This window comes from Accipiter gentilis, chromosome 16 (genome assembly GCF_929443795.1).
Source record: "Accipiter gentilis chromosome 16, bAccGen1.1, whole genome shotgun sequence".
NCBI lineage: Eukaryota > Metazoa > Chordata > Aves > Accipitriformes > Accipitridae > Astur > Astur gentilis.
In genome coordinates this window covers 30,849,570-30,866,204 of record NC_064895.1, presented here as the reverse complement: position 1 = coordinate 30,866,204, position 16,635 = coordinate 30,849,570, and the positions used below count along the sequence as shown (strand labels likewise).

Genomic DNA, 16,635 nt, shown 5'->3' with positions numbered 1-16,635 from the left:
CACAGCCCTATGGGAGCCATCACTGGCTGGGGGGGCGCGTCCCAGGAAAGTGACAGGAGACAGAGCGACATTCACTCCTGCGAGAAAGCACCCCGTCAAGCTGCACTTGGGACACAACCCACCTACTCCACACTCAACTCAGCCCAACACCCCTATGGGACCCAAGGCCACAGCCCCCCCGCCCCCAGCACAGGGCAGGGCCAGGCAGAGGCACATCCCACCACAGAGTGTTCAGGCAGCCCCAGCCGAGAGAGACTACACAGACACACGCACCCCTCCTGTCATCTTTTAATGGTACCCATAAAACCTATCCAAACCCAAGGAAAGTGCCTGTATAGGTCCCAGCCCTGCAGGGAGCCTGCCAGCAGCAGCAAGAGTGGGCTGCAGCCAGTGCCCCGGGCCTGTGGCAGGGCAGAGAGGAAGCGGGTACAGAAGGTGGCACCCCAACCCCATGAGCAGCGTTTGGCACCCAGCACTCATCAGGAGGGTCCCCATGAGGGCAGGTAGCGGGCTCAGCCCAGGTTACAGTGCTAACGGTCTCGGATATGCTCAGCTACCTCTCATAAGCTACGGAGCCTGGCCTGGAGAGGTCTCTGCTCGTGGCTGCTCAGGCCAGCTGCCAGTGCCTGGGGCCAGGCGGAGGCACAGCAGCAGGCGAGGCACTGGGGATGGGGATGGGCTCCAGGCCACTTCCACCACCAGTACTTGGAGACAGGAGCATCACTCTGGAGCTCGAGCAGGGGCAGAAAAGCCTCTGCGTTGATGCTGGCCAAATTAACCTGAGATTCTAGCCACCCTGAGGCTGGAGAGCCACCATGGGTGGTGTGACCGGGGTCCCAGAAAGTGACAGTGCCGAAGGAGGATCCCTGCCCCAATTCCTGGGGGAGCTGGTGGGACTGAGGCCAGCCTCAGGCATCAGTCCTGGTGCTGACAGCTGGCAAGGGCTCCGTGCTGGCAGGCGGGGGCTGTGCCACAACAGGTATCTGTGGATCTGGAAGAGAATAGCTGCACATCAGCAGCTCAGCCCTGTCCGGTGGTGCTGGCAAGCAGGTATCTGGGACATCCCAGCACCCCCAGGAAGGCTCCCACAGACCAAGGCTCCCAAACCTCTAGTCAGCACACACCTATGCAGTAGTAGCCCCCACCCCACGGAAACCTGCAGAAGTCACCCAGTGGCAGTCCCCATAGATATGAATATGGCCAGTACCCAGGGAACGAAGCCAGCCTGGAGCACAGCTGCTCTCCCCATACTCCACGCCCCAAGTGGAGTGCCCCAAGGGCACAGACCCAACTGTCTCTCAGCCGCAGACCTGTGCAGGGGCTTCAGGGGGCCCTCGCCCAGGGCAAATGAGGAAGGAGATGGCCTGTGCAGTGGTTTCCTCTATCATCGTCACCAGCCCCGGTCTGAACAGGAGACACCAAGGGCTGGCCGTTAAGCAAGAGCTGCAGCTAAGTCCGATCCGAGCCTCAAGCCAGAGCTCCATCGCCCACGTGAGATGAGGTGGGGGGAGCTCCCCTGGAGCCCCACACAAGACAAAGCCAGGTGGTCTCAGACACTGGGGCTTGAGACGGAGACAGCCTGCCTGCCCGACTCACCGCTGTCCTCTGCGTGCATCTGCTCCTCCAGGTCCTTGGGGTCGACATACTTGTAGGACTCATCCTCCTTTGGCGGGCAGCATGTCCCGCAGCAGAAGAAGCAGCAACAGCAGCAGCAGCAGCAGGTGAGAGCGCTGCAGCACAGAGCCAGGGCCTGTGGAGGAAGGGATGGCAGCTCCCGTAAGACCACCTGTGCCGCGCTAGCGGCCATGCCGCCATCACGGTGTCGGACGGGCTGGGCAGGGCCGCGACGGCAGCAGGGCAGGGCTCACCTGGAACCACCACTTGGACATGAGGAAGTAGTGCTTGACAGCATCGTCGCCGAACTGCTCTGCCACGTAGAGCCCCAGGGACCCGTACTGGTCGTAGAGACGGCGCTTGTCCTCGTCGCTCAGCGTGGCATGGGCGCTGTTGATCTCCTTGAAGCGCTCGGCCGCCGCCGGGTCATCGGGGTTCTTGTCCGGGTGGTACTTGAGCGCCAGCCTCCTGTGGGGCACAGCGGGCGGGGTGGGCGCTGGACGGGCCCCGCACCCCTGCCTGTCCGCCCGCCCCCCCACCGCCCGCGGCCTCACTCCTCACAGCGCCTCGTCCCCGCGACGGCCCCCCCCCGCCCCCGGCCCGTGCCCCGCCGTACCGGTAGGCCTTCTTGATCTCCTCGGGGGAGCTGCCCTTCTGCAGGCCCAGGACACGGTAGAGGCTCTCCCCGACCCGGGACAGCTTCCGCTGCGGCCGCCCGGGCTCCGCCATGGCGCCCGCGCCCCGCGGAGGCGGACGGAGGCACCGACCGCCCCCGGCCCGGCCCGGCCCGGCCCCGCGCCCGCCGCCGCTTCCGCCCGCGCCCGCCGCCGCTCTGCGCAGGCGCCGGCCCCGCGGCCCCGGTACGCCGTGGCGGCCCTGTCGGTCACGCAGCCCCGGCACAGGGACAACACCCGCCTCCCCTCCCCCCCCCGCGCACAAGGCGACACCCCCGGTACACAGCCTGTCTCCCCTGGCACGCAGCGACACCCCTATCCACGCCCCACCAATGACACTCCCATCACACCCCCCAGCACCCCCGGCATGCAGTGACACCCCTATCGCACACCCCTCCACAGTGACACCCCCATCGCACCCCCCAGCATGCAGTGGCACCCCTGGCACCCCCCCAGTCACACCCCAACCACCCCACACACAGTGACACCCCCATCACACACCCCAGCACCCCCGGCATGCAGTGACACCCCTATTACCCCACCGCCACCACCAGTGACACCCCTATCACACAGCCCTGCACCTGGTGACATCCCCATCAGACCCCCGGCCCACCGTGACACCCCCGCGGTGGGGCAGCAGCCCCTGCCCGCCCCTGCGTGCCCAGCCCCAGCACGAGGCGTCAGGCAGGAGGCGTCAGCCCGGGGGGGTTGCGCTGCTCCTTTATTGGGGTACAAAACGAAGGCAGCCGGGGCAGCGGGGAGGGGGCAGCGCCCCGGGGCTGGGGGCACAGCAGGGCCTCTTCAGCCAGCAAAGGTGTGTGGGGGGATACGGGCCAGGCCCCCAACCCCCGGGCCCTGCTCTGGCAATGTTCCTGCTCGAGGTGAGGCCACTGCTAGCCTTTCAAAGAAGAACCTGAGCAACATGGGCGATGGTGGCTGGGACTGGTCAGACCACCCCCCCACCAGCCCCTCCTCGCCGCCCCCTAGGACGCCAGGCTCCAGGATGGTCCCAGGGGCTGGGACACCACTGGGAGAACGTTTGAATATCAAACCCTCCCACCGGCGCGGGGACCGAAGGCAGCCCCTGCCCTCCCGGCGCCACCAGCCAGCCCAGAGCCTGCACGGGGCCGGCCGGGGACAGGGAGGCAATGGAGTGTCGGATCAGTGGGGACAAGGTGGTTCCTTGAGGACATCCCCAATCCCTGATGTTTTTCAAGTAGCTGGCCTGCCCCACAGGAGAGCCAAGGTAGGCAGCTGCTCAAAATAAATACAAATAAATACAGATTCCAGCAAGGGAGCTTGCCCGGCACCCAGCCAGGGCCCAGAGGAAGCCTTAAGGGGACCAGACCCCATCCCCCTCCTCCCCAGGGAAGAGGGTGACCAGCCCATCTGGCACAGGCCGCAGGGAGACCACCTCTCCCTCCCGCAGGCATGGCCGGCCTGGGGTGCAGAGGCAGGTCTTCGGAGGTGAGGAGCAACTCCCCTCTCACCACGGGCCGAGGAGGTGCCATCCCCCACTCCCTTCTCGGAGGGGAGGATCAGGCCCGCAAGGGGCTGGTCCTGCAGGGCAGAGGGAGAGGCTGGCAGCGAGGGGCTCATCCTGCGGAGCAGGAGAGCCGGGGGCTGGCAGCACCGTGCTGCGGGGAAGTGGGCACAGGCTGGCATCTCAGAGCCCCTCCTGGGGGCAGGGGGCCGGCCCTGTAGCCAGCCTGGCTAGTGGCCTTGTGGCCAGCCAGCTCAGCAGTCCATGCCGTCACTCTCACACCAGGCAGAGGGGCCGTCAGTGCCGAAGTATCTGTCCCCAAAGTTACCTGAAGGATGAGGGGACAGAGTGAGGCGATGGCAGCACTGGCCCCGTCACAATTCCAACCCCACCCCAGGCTCCCTCAGCATGGCCGTGGGGCACCCCACCAGGCTGCTGGGGCGAGGGGCTGGGGGCCCAGCCCGTGAGGCACAGCACACCCTTGTCTGCCCTCACCAATGCCCGGGATGATGTGGAACTCCTCATTGATCCTCTTGTCCACAGCAGTGGTGATGATGCGGACGCGGGGAAAGGCGTAGGCCACGGAGTGCACTCCCATCTCCGCCATCAGCAGCGAGAGCAGGAAGATCCTGTCCTCCTGCACGTCGTGATCCTGCAGGACGCAGAGCCGTGAGAGCCCGGCTGGCGCCAGGAGGGCCACACACCCCCACCTCACACACACCCTGCCACCCCTGGTCCCTCACCAGCAGGACGCGCACTGCCATCATGGCCGCGGCTCCCGTGGACACAGTGCTGTCCATGAGAATGACGTAGTCCTCGCTGATCTCCTTGGGAAGGCGCAGGTAGTGGAGCTGAGGAGGGAAGGAGAGGTGGTCACCCATCCCGCAGTGCCGGCGGGGTCCGCACTGGGGCAGCAGGCAACGCTCACCTCAGGCTCCCCCGTGTCATGGTTGGTCTGGATCAGGATCTTGCCCAGGCGGATGTCCTTGCACACAGCAGTAAGGGCCTGCTCCATGGTCTCCCCTGCTCGCAGGATGGACACGCCTGTGATCTGGGCAAGGGACGAGAACACATTTGCTGCCATTGTACAAGGAAAGCAGCCGCTCCCATGGGCTCCTGACGCTCCGGCACTGCGGGAGGGGGGAACAAGCCCTGCCGAGCAGCTTGTCAGCACAGGGACGGACCCCAGGAGCCACCAGGTTTTCCCAGTCGGTGCCGACCCGAGATGGGGCAGGTGTGTGCTTGTGGGGAGAAAGGGGCCAGGACGTCTCACCCTCTGCCTGTGGAACCGCTTTCCTTCGTACATTGTCCCTTGGGGAGTCTCCACAGTGACCGACTGCAGAAAGGAGAGGAGAAGGGACTGTGGACAAAGCTGGGTCCCCACATGGCCTGGGGGCTCAGGAGGGGGAGACGTGGCTGTGGCCGCACCCGAGGAGCAGTCTCTCACCTTCAGTGGCAGGAAGGAGAGGGCATGTTCAATCAACAGCCTCATCAGGCGCTTGGAGTAGAAGATGAATTCGTCCCTGGTCGTGTCCTTGTTCCTGTTAAGGGAGGACACCGGTGTGAGATCAGAGCAGAGTCCTTGCTTCACCCCGCAGACGCAAACGGGGCTCCAGAGGAAGGCTGGTTTCCAGCCCATGGAAACCTCAGCTCTCTCAGGGAGGAGACACAGTTAGTGATCATTGATGTTTCAGGGCTTGCTGAAGACCTAGGGTGTTGTCTAGAAGGGACCACATGGTCAAGAAATATGTTCAGTTCCCCTTGAAGGGGGACATAAAGCCTGCAGCAGATCATGCAGATCAGATAAAGTGAAAGGATGCCATGCAACGCTGCTCAGTCCTCTTCGGGACACTGGGGACAGTTCAGACCTGACTCTGCATGGTGGGCTAGCTAGACTAGCAAAGTGAATAAAACCAATGGCAAAAAGGAGGGATAAGCGAGCATAACATCAGCAGCCTGGTGTAGATGTACATCCTGACCCTGAATAGAGATGAGACAGGTGCCTGAGAAGCAAGTGTGGAGGTGCAGCACTACTCGCTCCGAGCATGACCTCTAATTGCTGCTGAATCTCTGCTGGAGGATTTGCAGGGCTGGAGATTTAGGACGTAACTGCTGACTACGTGGAAAGAGCCAGGAGAAAAATGGGGGGTGGGAGCAGCAGAACGTCAGGCAGCACCATCGGTTCTTGGTGCAACAGAAACTCGGGAGCAAGCAGCAAGTGTTTTGCTTGGGCCCTGTCAGGGGAGCACAAGGCGGAATGTGAGCATGCCCAGGATGGACCATGGCACAGCAGGACAGCCAGCTCCAGGAGCATCTCAACATGGAAGAGACCAGACCACACCACAGCCAAAAGCAGCTGGGTTACCCGACACCGGCAACAGGAAAACGTCTGACATGTTCTCAACTCCTCTCCATTTATGTACCAAGTTAGATAAACTACTGCCAGGAATCAGACAGACTTTTAAATACCTGGCATTATCTCACCACAACACTGAAATGCTCAGGGCAGTAAGAAATAAAATAAATAAAAACCAGAATAAAACCACAATGGGATTGTAATTCACAGGAAACCTCCCCTTTTCCCTCAGGAGAAGTAAAGCCAACTGTACATGCACACATGCTAATCCCAGTGCCAGGGGTAGAGGGGGAAAGAGGCTGGCTTTTCTTATTGGGAGCGTTTTGACCATCAGCACACATATATGTTGTAGTCCAACTCATTCATCACACAAAAGAAATGGCTGCACAAAACCTTGTGTTTCCTGCAACACATGGTTCTCAAAGCACAGTAACACAAGCGTGTATAGTACTTTGTTAATGACAGGCAGGACTGTCCCAGTCCCACATTACTCAGAGGGTATTTTCAGGTGAGCAGAACAGCTCCTCCACCAGCACTGTCAGTGTCAAGCTCCTGAAGGCAAAGTACCTACAGCAAGGGGTCACTCAGGAGGAAAAGGAGGAGAATCTGAGATTTGCTTGTCTTTTAAAACGTGACCATGAAGAATCCACCAATGTCCATCTATACCTCTCACAGTCTCTGGCTGCTTTGGCAAAAGAGTAAGTAGCAGGTTGTAACTCAAGTGCCATTTTACTGGAGAACCATCAAGAACAAGCTTCTGGCTCCCTGGCTGAACAGTAACCAAGAGGCAGACTGACACTGAAGGACTATGGTTAATAAGACGCAGCTGAAATCGTGCCTAAAGCAGTGCAGCCTGCGTATACCCCTAGTATTTTCTGGAGAACGTAAGGAACAAAGGAACCCTACAGACATTTGCCAGTTTCCAGATGGAAGAGGTGGAACTGACAACAGTCCAGAAGAGGCAGAAGGATACTGAATATTTTTACACTGTATTTTAAGACATCATCTGCCACTTCCTACATCTCACCACGATGACAGACAGCCCAGCCAACAGTGCTCAGGAGAAGGATAAACAGTCGCTACTATTCCGAGACATTTTTGCAGCCAGACCTGGGTAGCTTGCACCCGAGAGCTCCGCAGTGACCAGAAAACCCAACTTACATGGACATTTCCAACAAGCCTGGGGACAGCAGGGCACTCCCAGAGAAGTCAGAAAATCAGTTCTGGTCTAGAAGACAACAGGCACCTGCCTACAGCTCTTCAGCGTGGGCCGTCGGCACGCACGCTCCCCCACGGGTGGGCTTCACCCACACGCTCACCCACGGCAGCTTTGGAAGCCCCCGGCACCACCTGAGCTCCAGGTGCACAAGCCCAGCACCAGCCCTGCCTCCACGGGTGGTCTCTCCCAGCCAGCCACCCCTGACAAGCCCCACACTGGCCCTGCCGACCCCAGAGCCGCTCTGCCACAGACAGGGGCAGTTGGCCGCCCCGGCCAGCCCCTGACCTTGGTGGGACAGGTCCATCGGTGCTGCTGCAGAGGCAGGTTCCTCTGCAGCCTCCAAAAGGCGCCCTAGGGACGGAGGAGTATCCTCAGTCCCTGCGCTGTGAAGGCCCCAGTGTGCCTCTTTTCATGCAGGGGCAAAGACAACCAAGAAAATTCTCCTTACTCAGGGGACAAGCAACTGCCAATGACACAAGGGGGAAGGGGTGCTGCAAGGGAGGGCAGCCCTGACATCCCCCAGCAGCAGCAGAGGACCCTCCCCACAGCGACCAGAGAGTGGGATCGCTCCAGCAGTGCCTCCATGCCGAGAGCACTCCCAAAGGGGACACCACCATCCACACACCAGGCCCGCTCACCCCACTGCATCACAGCACGGGCTTGGACCCTCCTGCCATTGCCCAGACAAAGCCTGAGAGCATGCACTGCTCCAGGCGCTGCCCACCCCCTCAGCAGAGGGGGGAGCTGAGCCACGGGCAGCATGCACACCCCTGCAAGCCAGGAACCCACAGCTGGGCACAGCAGCACTGCAGCCAGCAGCTCCTGAGGACCTCGATCTTCCCTGGTACTCTCAGCAGGAGACAGCCAGAAGGCACTGGGTGGCCTGACAGGGACCAGCAAGCATCTGGCTGGGAGCCTGAACATGGTGTTGGCTTAGCTCACGGAGTGTCCAAGGCTGAAAGGCAGCCATCACATTTCAGGCCCCCAGGAAACTTGAGCATGGACAGGTTTCATGTCTGAACCACCCTCTCTGGCGTTGGCAACTTCCCGGTATGCAGGGAGCACCTCGTTCTGCCCCTCACTGAAGCACCAACAGCCGCATGCTTCTCAAGGGCAGCTCTACCACAGGACAACGTGTCCTGCCAGAGTACAAAGTCCAAAGGCTCAGGCCAGAGCAAATTTGCTAAGAGAGGCAGGTGACCCACGCCACCCACAGGCTGCGCCGCAGGGTATGTCCCGGAGCCTTTCCATGAGCGTGGATGGGCAAAGATGGAAGCGGTGGAAAGGAAATGCTGTTCTCCTGTGGCAGGGAGAGTTTGAGATGCTTCAGGGCTGTTGGAGGGCAGAAAGGACTGTTCAGGTGCTGCAGAGTCCTGATGGGTGGCACCAAACCCTGGCTATCTGGACCTGATACCAAAGCATCTTCTACATTGGAAGATATGACTCATAGCCCTATTACACTGTCCATCCTCAGCCTGATCATGAATGAAATCATTCAGCTATTCTAGTGTAGGACTATTTTTCAGTTTCTGCCTCTCCACAATAACAGAAAATCACTCTGGAAACCACTTCTCCCTGAGATGCCAAGCCTGAATTTGCCATGACTATACTCAGTGAGATGCTCATCTGCTGCCACAACATAATCTTCCAGGAGGGCCCTCATAGACAGAAGGCTGAAGCACAGAAGAGCCTCCAGTGTTGAACAACAAACAGGGAAACTACATTGGCCGGCAGCAGCCTGGCAAGCTGAGATCAACAGGCTGTCTCCAAGGGAGCTGCACTGGGAAAAGCAGGATGGAAAAAGGGAGGCTGGAGGGAAATCCTGGTTCACAGCTCTCTGGTGCATCCACAGACCTCAGGTTTGGTGTGCCAAGGCACTCTGAAAGGCAGTACTGGTGGGAGCACCAGCACTCCACGAGGGCTGCCACTACAGAAAGGGGCTGATGGCACTGTGGCAGCCAGAATGAAGACGAGAGATCAAATATGCCAAGACACAGTAACTTCACGCATGGAGGTGTGGGAAGCTTGGCAGAAGGCATGCATTCAATCCCCAGCCAGTCTGGACCTCCCCAGGGACCCCAAGAGAATGTCAGCAAGCAGGGAGAAGTGCCTCTGGAGCAGAGGGAAGCCCAGAGGGTCACGCGTGAGGACGATTAACAGTTCCACACCAGGCTGAAGTCACGCAGAAGCAAATGAGCGCTGCCAAGTATCACCTACAAACACCAGAAATACAAGCTGCCTTGCTGTCACCAAATACGGGAACTTTTTACCAGAAGAGTTCCTCAGCTTGGAGATCTTAGTAACAGCACTGCCTCAGCTTTCCTTGTTTTCTTGGGCTGCAGCAGGATTTGAGGGGGTGGCTGACAGGCCAAGTCAACGCCCCTCATAAATGTGGTATTTTTCATTTACCATCTGGAAGAGGCAAAGTCCGCCTTCCTGCAGCCCTGCCGCTCACACCAGCTGGCTCCAGAAGCACAGCACCACTACAGTAACTCGAGATCAGCAGCCCTGCTGGACTCCAACCACAGCCTGCATGGGTTTGATCCCCTCCCTCCCTCGGGTAGCTGAACAAACTCCTAAGTCTAAGCAGATTAAGGTTATTAGATGCTTGTGGCATAAAGGTGGAGGCACAACAGGCCATTCCCAGTAAGGCAAAAGGACACAGACTTCAAGGAGGAAGACAGGAACAGCAGCTACAGATGAGAGAGGATTCAGTGCCTGCCTGCAGTGCTGCCCCTTCCGGACAAGAGCTGGTCAAACCTGGCCCTTGGTACTGCTAACGGATCAGCCCAGGCTCACGTTCATCTGAGAGCAGCACAGACCAGTGTTATGCTGTTGGGTCTCCTGAGGGAACAGGAGGAGCTGTAGGTAAAAAGTCCATGCCAGAGCCTGCGAACAGGAAGGCCAGAGACTGGGCGGGCTGCCGCACAAAGGCTTGCATTCTTCTTTCCCTACATAACCCTGGGATAAGGGAAAACTGCTCCTTTACAAGCAAACAACATTCAGCCTCTGGAGGTGCTGTTCCCCCAGGATCTTGCTTTGACCTTCATCTACCATTGAGCACACAGATGGCAGATGAGCTAGAGAAATCAGCTCAGGCCATGAAGAAGCCAATGCCAGAGCACTGGAGCAAGAAGGCACTGGAGGGACAAGGCGATACCTGCTCTAAGGTCCCCTTAGCTGGACCTGAACTCAGAACTACTAGAAGTCCATAGCCTAAGGCTGACATATGTGGGCTTCAGACGCTGGCACAGGACTCTGCCTGGTGCACATGCAGTGCTACATCTGGTGAGGCGCATTGCCTGGCTTTTTACTGCTGTGAACTACCTTTGGAGCCTGCACTTCGACAGGGAGGAGTCACGGGAGGAGCCTGGAGAAGCAACACCTTGCTTCCTACAAGAAGATGCACAGCCTGCGTGTGGTCGTGAGGTTACATTCTCCAAACAAACACATGGGTGCTGGTGGCCAGCCAGAGCGTGAGCAGGCGCAGGAGAAGAGCCCTGCTGAGGTCAGCTTCCCCATCCTCTTTTACAACCCAGCAACAGAAATGCACACAGAGGCTGCAAGCTCCTGCAACTACAGTAACAAGGAATGTCTTAGTGGTCCCACAGGATTCGGCTCTTGACCGTACACTAACACTACAGTCACCTGGAAAAAAGGAGCATCGGTGGGGAATTAAAAGATCAAGTGAGCAGCAGTCACGGAAGCAGCAGCCTGGGTCTCTTCTGTAAGCTGTCTCTAAAACCAAGTGCCTCAGGAGAGAGGCAGCAAGGGCACCTACCCCATGCCACCAGCTACTACGCCTGCGCTCCAGCTAGGAAAGAGCTAACCAGTCTCATCTCATCATAAGAAGAGCCTGCCCATGGCTCAAAAGTCGCCCCAGAGCAGATCTGCCAAGGTCTTGTCACCAAAAAAGCATCTGTAGGCCAGAGCCAGCTCTGTTCAGCAGTTCTGCTCCAAGAAAACACCTACGTCTGAAGCCCTAAAAGCAGAGGAGGGAAAACTCACACCAGGTTTTGTAGTGTGATCCTACAGACCAGCCCTTCTATGAGAATGAAATCCCGAAGGAGGCAGGGACCTACCTTATGATGGTGTGCATGCCTCGCACCTGCGGTGTGTTCTCCAGGACGCTCAGCGTCTTCGGCAGAGGTTGCCCTTGGTGGGCAGAGGCCAGAGCTGCCCTGTAACAAGGAAGCAGTGATCAGAGCTGCATAGCACACAGACCCGCCGCGCTGGACTCCCTCAGAGTAGGACATGGCCACCAGCTGAAGGAAGGCTCCTCCTGGAGCACCCGCCACACAGACTGGACACCAGAAAGTGCTTGGCCTTCCTGTCCTGATCCCCAGGAAAGCCCCACGTCTGGTACCGGGTATGAGATCCCAAAGCAGTTCCACCCTGTAAAACTGGGGCAAACCTCCCCAGACTACAAATCCAGCTGTCAGCAGCCTCTGCACACATGAGCTTCTGCCAGCACTGGGGGAGCAGGAGCAGGAGCATTGCAAGGGCAAGACCTTGCTACGTACCCTGGAACAGGGCTGCCTGGGTTGCACTGAGGTACAAAGACTGTCCCATTGAGGCTGACAACATGAAGTCCCAGAGAACAGGGACTGTCGAGGACACTTTTCCCATAGAAGGGAGCATCCTGGGGCAATCCCACACTCAGGGCAGGAACCATGCTCCAGAAAGGGACAGGAGCAGCACAGGGAGCCAGTCACACAAGCCAAGCATAGCTGCTGTGGGACAGGTCATACAGGAGCCCGCAGTGAGACAAGCCCCAAGAAGCTGCTTGCAGGACAGCCACCTCAACAGTTGAGGAAGAGCAGCTACGCTCAGGCATCTCAGCAAAGCTTTGGCCAGCAGGGAAAGAGAACAGGCAGGACTGGGAGAAGAGTGGGTGCTGGCAGCCCTCACCCCCAGCTCAGGAACCAGCCCCTCTGCAGCTGGCAGGGTCCCCACGTACCTGACAGTGATCTCACGCTGGGTGGTAGAGCAGAGTCATCCAGCATGGCAGAAGGGGAAAGAAAGGACATCCAGTCACTGTACCGGCCAGCCACAGCCACCCGAGGGCAGCCCCGGTCCAGCTCCCACCCCTTCTCCTGGGGCTGAACCAAGAACAAGAAAAACTCTGCTGGGCACAGCCGGGAGGCAAGGGTGGGCTGCTGGGGTGCAGCCAGGGGCCAGTGAGGTGGGGACAGCTGAGATCATGAAGAGCTGACTGGGACTGAGGGGGACAGCAGGCGATTGAGGCCAGGCCAGACTGCAAATGCCAGGCACCCCTGCTGGAGCAGGCACTGTGCCCAGCCCCCTCTCCATTGCCCCAGCCCCCGTGTCGCAGCTCAGTCTGCCCCAAGAGCTACACTAAGACCTTTTGTAAAGGGAGAGGCAACACTGAGAGCCTCTGGGTGCTCCAGGAGCAGAGGGCTATGAGCAGCCTCAACCTCCTCTCTGCATGCAGAGTGCTCCATCGTCCTCGCCCGCACTAGCAGCAATCAATCAGCCCACACCTCACCTTCTCCAGCTGGCTGTGCACGTGCTGCACAATGAGGTCCAGGGCCACAAAGTTTTCCCCACCTGACGGGAGAGCAGAGAAGCTGAGTCAGACACATGCTGACCCAAGCCCATCCCAGGACACCTGCTCCCAATGCTCAGGTTGAATCTGGCAAACACAGCGCAGCCTCACCTCTGGGCACCACGATGTCAGCGACCTGCACGGTGGGCTCAATGTACTGCTCGAAGGCTGGCTTCACAAACTTGTTGTATTGCTTGATGACACCCACGATGTCGCGCCCACGTTCCATGATGTCGCGTTGCAGCCGCCGCACGAGCCGGATGTCAGAGTCCGTGTCCACAAACACTTTCATGTCCAGGAGCTGGAAAACTGGGAGGGGTGAGCACCCCCTATGTAGTCCCCTGTCAGACCTGCCTCGTTCCCCTCACCCAGCCAGCTCTGACCCCCGCAACAATAGCACCCAGCGCTGCCTCCCCTGAAGCCTCTGACACAGAGGTGCTCTGAGAACAAGCAGCAGAGGACCTCTCCCCCTCCGCAGCCCCCAGCCATCACCCGACCCCAGCGGCACCGAGGGCTGGGCCAGGACAGCACCCATCCCACCCACAGCACACCACTGCACATCTCCCACGCCACGCACCGAGATGGGCCACCAGCCACATCAGGCAGCGATACCTTCAGCAACTCCTTGTTCGCAAAAGCCAGTATCCCTTCAAACACGATGACATTGGCCCCATACACCGTTTTCTGTGGGCAGATAAGAGCCGTACTCGTCCTGCCGCCTTGCGCACACTGCAGCAACACCAACACTCGGCACAGACAGCAAGCACCTCAACGCCTGACCCATGCCGGGCTCTCGCCACCCATGGGCAGGATTCCCATCCTGCATCACCCAACCTTCAAGGGCCCTTTTTCTCACCCCTGCACTTGATAACCCAGCCCTGCACTGACCCAGAACCCAGACCCTTGCTCCAAAACCCCAAACCTCTGCCCAACGCCTTCCCCCCGAGCCCCCATCCTCCCTGCACTCCTCCACACTCTGCACTGCAGCCTCTCCTTGAACTCTGCGCTGGCCCCCGTTTCCACGTCCACCTCCATGTCTCCCTGCTCCCTCCCTGCCTCTACACCCCCAATCTCCCCAGAATGACCCTCCCACACCTGATGGCCTCCAGACGCTCCCTCCCTTTGCCTTCCCACAGCCTCCGTGCTCCCTACCCCTGCTCCACAGGCGTCCCCCCCTTGCCGGAGGCTCTCCCCACGGCGCCCAGCCTGCCTCCCCTCCGAGGCCCCAGCCTGGCTTCCCTGCGGCACCTACCCACTCGCGGCGGCGGCTGTGTGTGGTGAAGTCGTAGACCGGCACTTTCACACTCTTGCCCTTCTTGAGCTTGCGGAGGACACTGACAAGCAGCTCGAAGTCGAAGGCGTCAGGGTGGTCGAAGTTGTAGTCACTGCGGGCTGCCAGCGCCTGCTGCCCCTCATCCAGCACCTGCAGGCACCGCAGCCACTCAGCGCCGTGCTGGCCCCGCAGGCACCGTCACCACCGCACCGGCCCCGCCAGCTCTCACCTTGTAGAAGGAGTCCATGGAGAGCAGCACAACCCAGGGCACATCCAGCGCCTCTATGATCCGCGTTGCCACCGTCGTCTTGCCCGAGGCGCTGCCGCCGCACAGGCCTGCGGGTAGGGCCACGGCCCCGGCTCCATCATTCCCCGGCCCCGCTTCCAGCCCCGGCCCCGGTCCCAACGCTGCCCCGGCTGCGGCTCAGGGCCCGGCCCCGTCGTTTCCCCGGCCCCGGCTCCATCCCTTCCCCGGCCCCGGCCCCGGCCCAGGCTGCGGCCCGCCGCTCACCGATGACGAAGGCCTCGTCCACGGGCGCGCCGGTCTCGCTGTACCAGGGCGGCCGCCCGGCCGTGTAGATGGTCCGCTTGCTGGTGCGCAGCAGCGGCGGCTCCGGTTTGCACTGGCTGGCGGTCCGTCGCCGCGGGGACGGCGCCAGCGGCAGCCGGCTCAGCAGCGAGCCCAGCGGGCCGGGGCCGGGGCCGGGGCCGCGCTCGGGGCCCGCAGCGCCCCACGCGCCGCGCCGCTCCCCCGCGCCCGCCGCCGCCGCCGCCATCTCCCCGCAGCCGCCACGGGCCGGACCGGTCGGGACGGGCCGCGGGGGCTGCCGGGACGGGCCGCGGCCGCACACGGCTCCCGGCGGCCCCCGCGGCCCCGCCCCGCCCCGCCGCCCCACGCCAGCCCCACGCCAGCCCCGCCCCGGGCCCGCGCCCCACGCGCGGCGGCCCCTCGGGCGGCGGGGGCGGCTGCTGCGCCGGGCCCCGTGGGCCGCCCGGGAGGCGGGAGAGGCGGGCCGCGGCCTCCGCCGAGGTTACTGGGCCCCCTCCCCGGCACCGCCCCTCCCGCGGCCCCGTGCCCGGCAGCCACGGACCGGTGGGGGCCGGGCCCCACTGGGGTCCCCCCGTCCAGCCCGAGTCTCCAGGGACAGAGACCCCCACCACCACGCTGGGCAGCCTGTGCCAGTGTCACCCTCACACTGAGGAGTGTGTCCGGGGGGCCAGAGGCACCCTCCCAGGGTCCGGTTTGTGCCTGTTGCCTTTGGTCATGATACTGGGCACCACTGGAAGAGCCTGGCTCCATCCTCTCGGCACCCTCCCTGCGGGTATTTGTAGGCATGGATTCAATCCTCCTGAGCCTGCTCTGCTCCAGGCTGAGCAGTCCCAGGCCCCTCAGCCTTTCCCCATAGCAGAGATGCTTCCGTCCTTCAGCATCGTGGAGGCCCCTCGCTGGACCCTCTCCAGTCTGTCCATGTCCCTCTTGTACTGGGGAGCCCAGCACTGGACCCAGCTCTCCTGGGGTGGCCTCACCAGCACTGAGCAGAGAGGAAGGATCATCACCTCTCTCAACTGGCAACGCTTTGCCTAATGCAGCCCAGGACGCCATTTTCTCCCTTTGCAGCCAGGGCATGTTGCTGGTTGATGGCCAACTCGGTGCCCACCAGGACCCCTGAAAGCCTTTTCTGCTGAGCTGTTTTCCAGCTGGGCAGCCCCCAGCATGTACTGGTGCTCTGGGGTTGTTCCTGCCAAGGGGCAGGACTTTGCACTTCCCCTTGCTGAACTTCATGAGGTTCCTGGCAGCCCATTTCTCCAGCCTGTCCAGATGCCTCTGCACTACAGAGCAGCACAACCCACTGGTGTACAGCTGCTCCTCCCAGCTCGGTGTCATCTACAAATTTGCTGAGGGTACACTCTGCCCCATCCTCCAGATCATTAATGAAGACGTTAAACGGGACTGGACCCAGTATTGACCCCTGGGGTACACTGGTCATTAATGGCTTCCAGCTAGACTTTGTGCTGCTGGTCCCCACCCTCTGGACCTAGCCACGCAGCCAGTTTTCAATGCACCTCACTGTCTGCTCATCCAGCCCACACTTCCACAGCTTCTCTAGGAGGATCTATGGGGACACAGAGTCACAAACCTTGCTGGAGTCTGGGCTAACAATGTCCACTGTGCTCCCCCCGTCTACCAGGCCTGTCATTTCACCACAGGTGGTCAGGTTGGTCAGGCACGACTTCCTCTTGCTGAAGCCACGCTGACTTCTCCAGATTACTTTCTTGTCCTTTACACGCTTAGAAATGGTTCCCAGGAGTAATTGCCTCATCACCTTCCCAGGGACGGAGATGAGGCTGACCCCCAGTACCCAAACAGCCCCCCCATATGAAAGCAGCCTCCCTTGTACTAACAGTTCCCACGCATCCAAACAGTCCCCCCGTACCCGAGCAGCCCC

The 16,635-nt window shown here is 60.6% G+C and overlaps 2 protein-coding genes across 2 annotated transcripts; both read right to left on the bottom strand.

Moving 5' to 3' along the window:
- Positions 1-272: 272 nt before the first annotated feature.
- On the bottom strand, positions 273-2,430 carry DNAJC5G (DnaJ heat shock protein family (Hsp40) member C5 gamma). The gene is made up of 4 exons (XM_049819271.1): positions 2,231-2,430; positions 1,869-2,082; positions 1,597-1,750; positions 273-991 (listed from the first exon to the last, which is right to left on the bottom strand). Exons 1-4 carry the CDS (start codon positions 2,341-2,343, stop codon positions 909-911), a joined length of 564 nt encoding a protein of 187 aa, XP_049675228.1. The 5' UTR covers positions 2,344-2,430; the 3' UTR covers positions 273-908.
- Positions 2,431-2,771: 341 nt separating this feature from the next.
- Positions 2,772-14,964, bottom strand: LOC126046710 (uridine-cytidine kinase-like 1). The gene is made up of 14 exons (XM_049819448.1): positions 14,700-14,964; positions 14,418-14,524; positions 14,168-14,338; positions 13,528-13,599; positions 13,027-13,216; positions 12,856-12,917; positions 12,307-12,323; positions 11,429-11,527; positions 5,219-5,312; positions 5,045-5,107; positions 4,700-4,822; positions 4,515-4,622; positions 4,267-4,423; positions 2,772-4,099 (listed from the first exon to the last, which is right to left on the bottom strand). The coding sequence occupies exons 1-14, from the start codon at positions 14,962-14,964 to the stop codon at positions 4,026-4,028; spliced, it is 1,602 nt and encodes a 533-aa protein (XP_049675405.1). The 3' UTR covers positions 2,772-4,025.
- Positions 14,965-16,635: the final 1,671 nt, after the last annotated feature.

Excerpts from the sequence above, each read along its gene's own strand:
- DNAJC5G (XM_049819271.1), bottom strand. The coding sequence starts at position 2,343 with ATGGCGGAGCCCGGGCGGCCGCAGCGGAAGCTGTCCCGGGTCGGGGAG. Across the intron at positions 1,751-1,868 it reads TGTCCAAGTGGTGGTTCCAG|GCCCTGGCTCTGTGCTGCAG; the intron begins GTGAGCCCTGCC and ends CTTCCTCCACAG. Across the intron at positions 992-1,596 it reads GATGCACGCAGAGGACAGCG|ATCCACAGATACCTGTTGTG; the intron begins GTGAGTCGGGCA and ends ATTCTCTTCCAG.
- LOC126046710 (XM_049819448.1), bottom strand. The coding sequence starts at position 14,964 with ATGGCGGCGGCGGCGGCGGGCGCGGGGGAGCGGCGCGGCGCGTGGGGC. Across the intron at positions 13,217-13,527 it reads CGAACAAGGAGTTGCTGAAG|CTCCTGGACATGAAAGTGTT; the intron begins GTATCGCTGCCT and ends CCAGTTTTCCAG. Across the intron at positions 12,918-13,026 it reads TGACATCGTGGTGCCCAGAG|GTGGGGAAAACTTTGTGGCC; the intron begins GTGAGGCTGCGC and ends CTCTCCCGTCAG.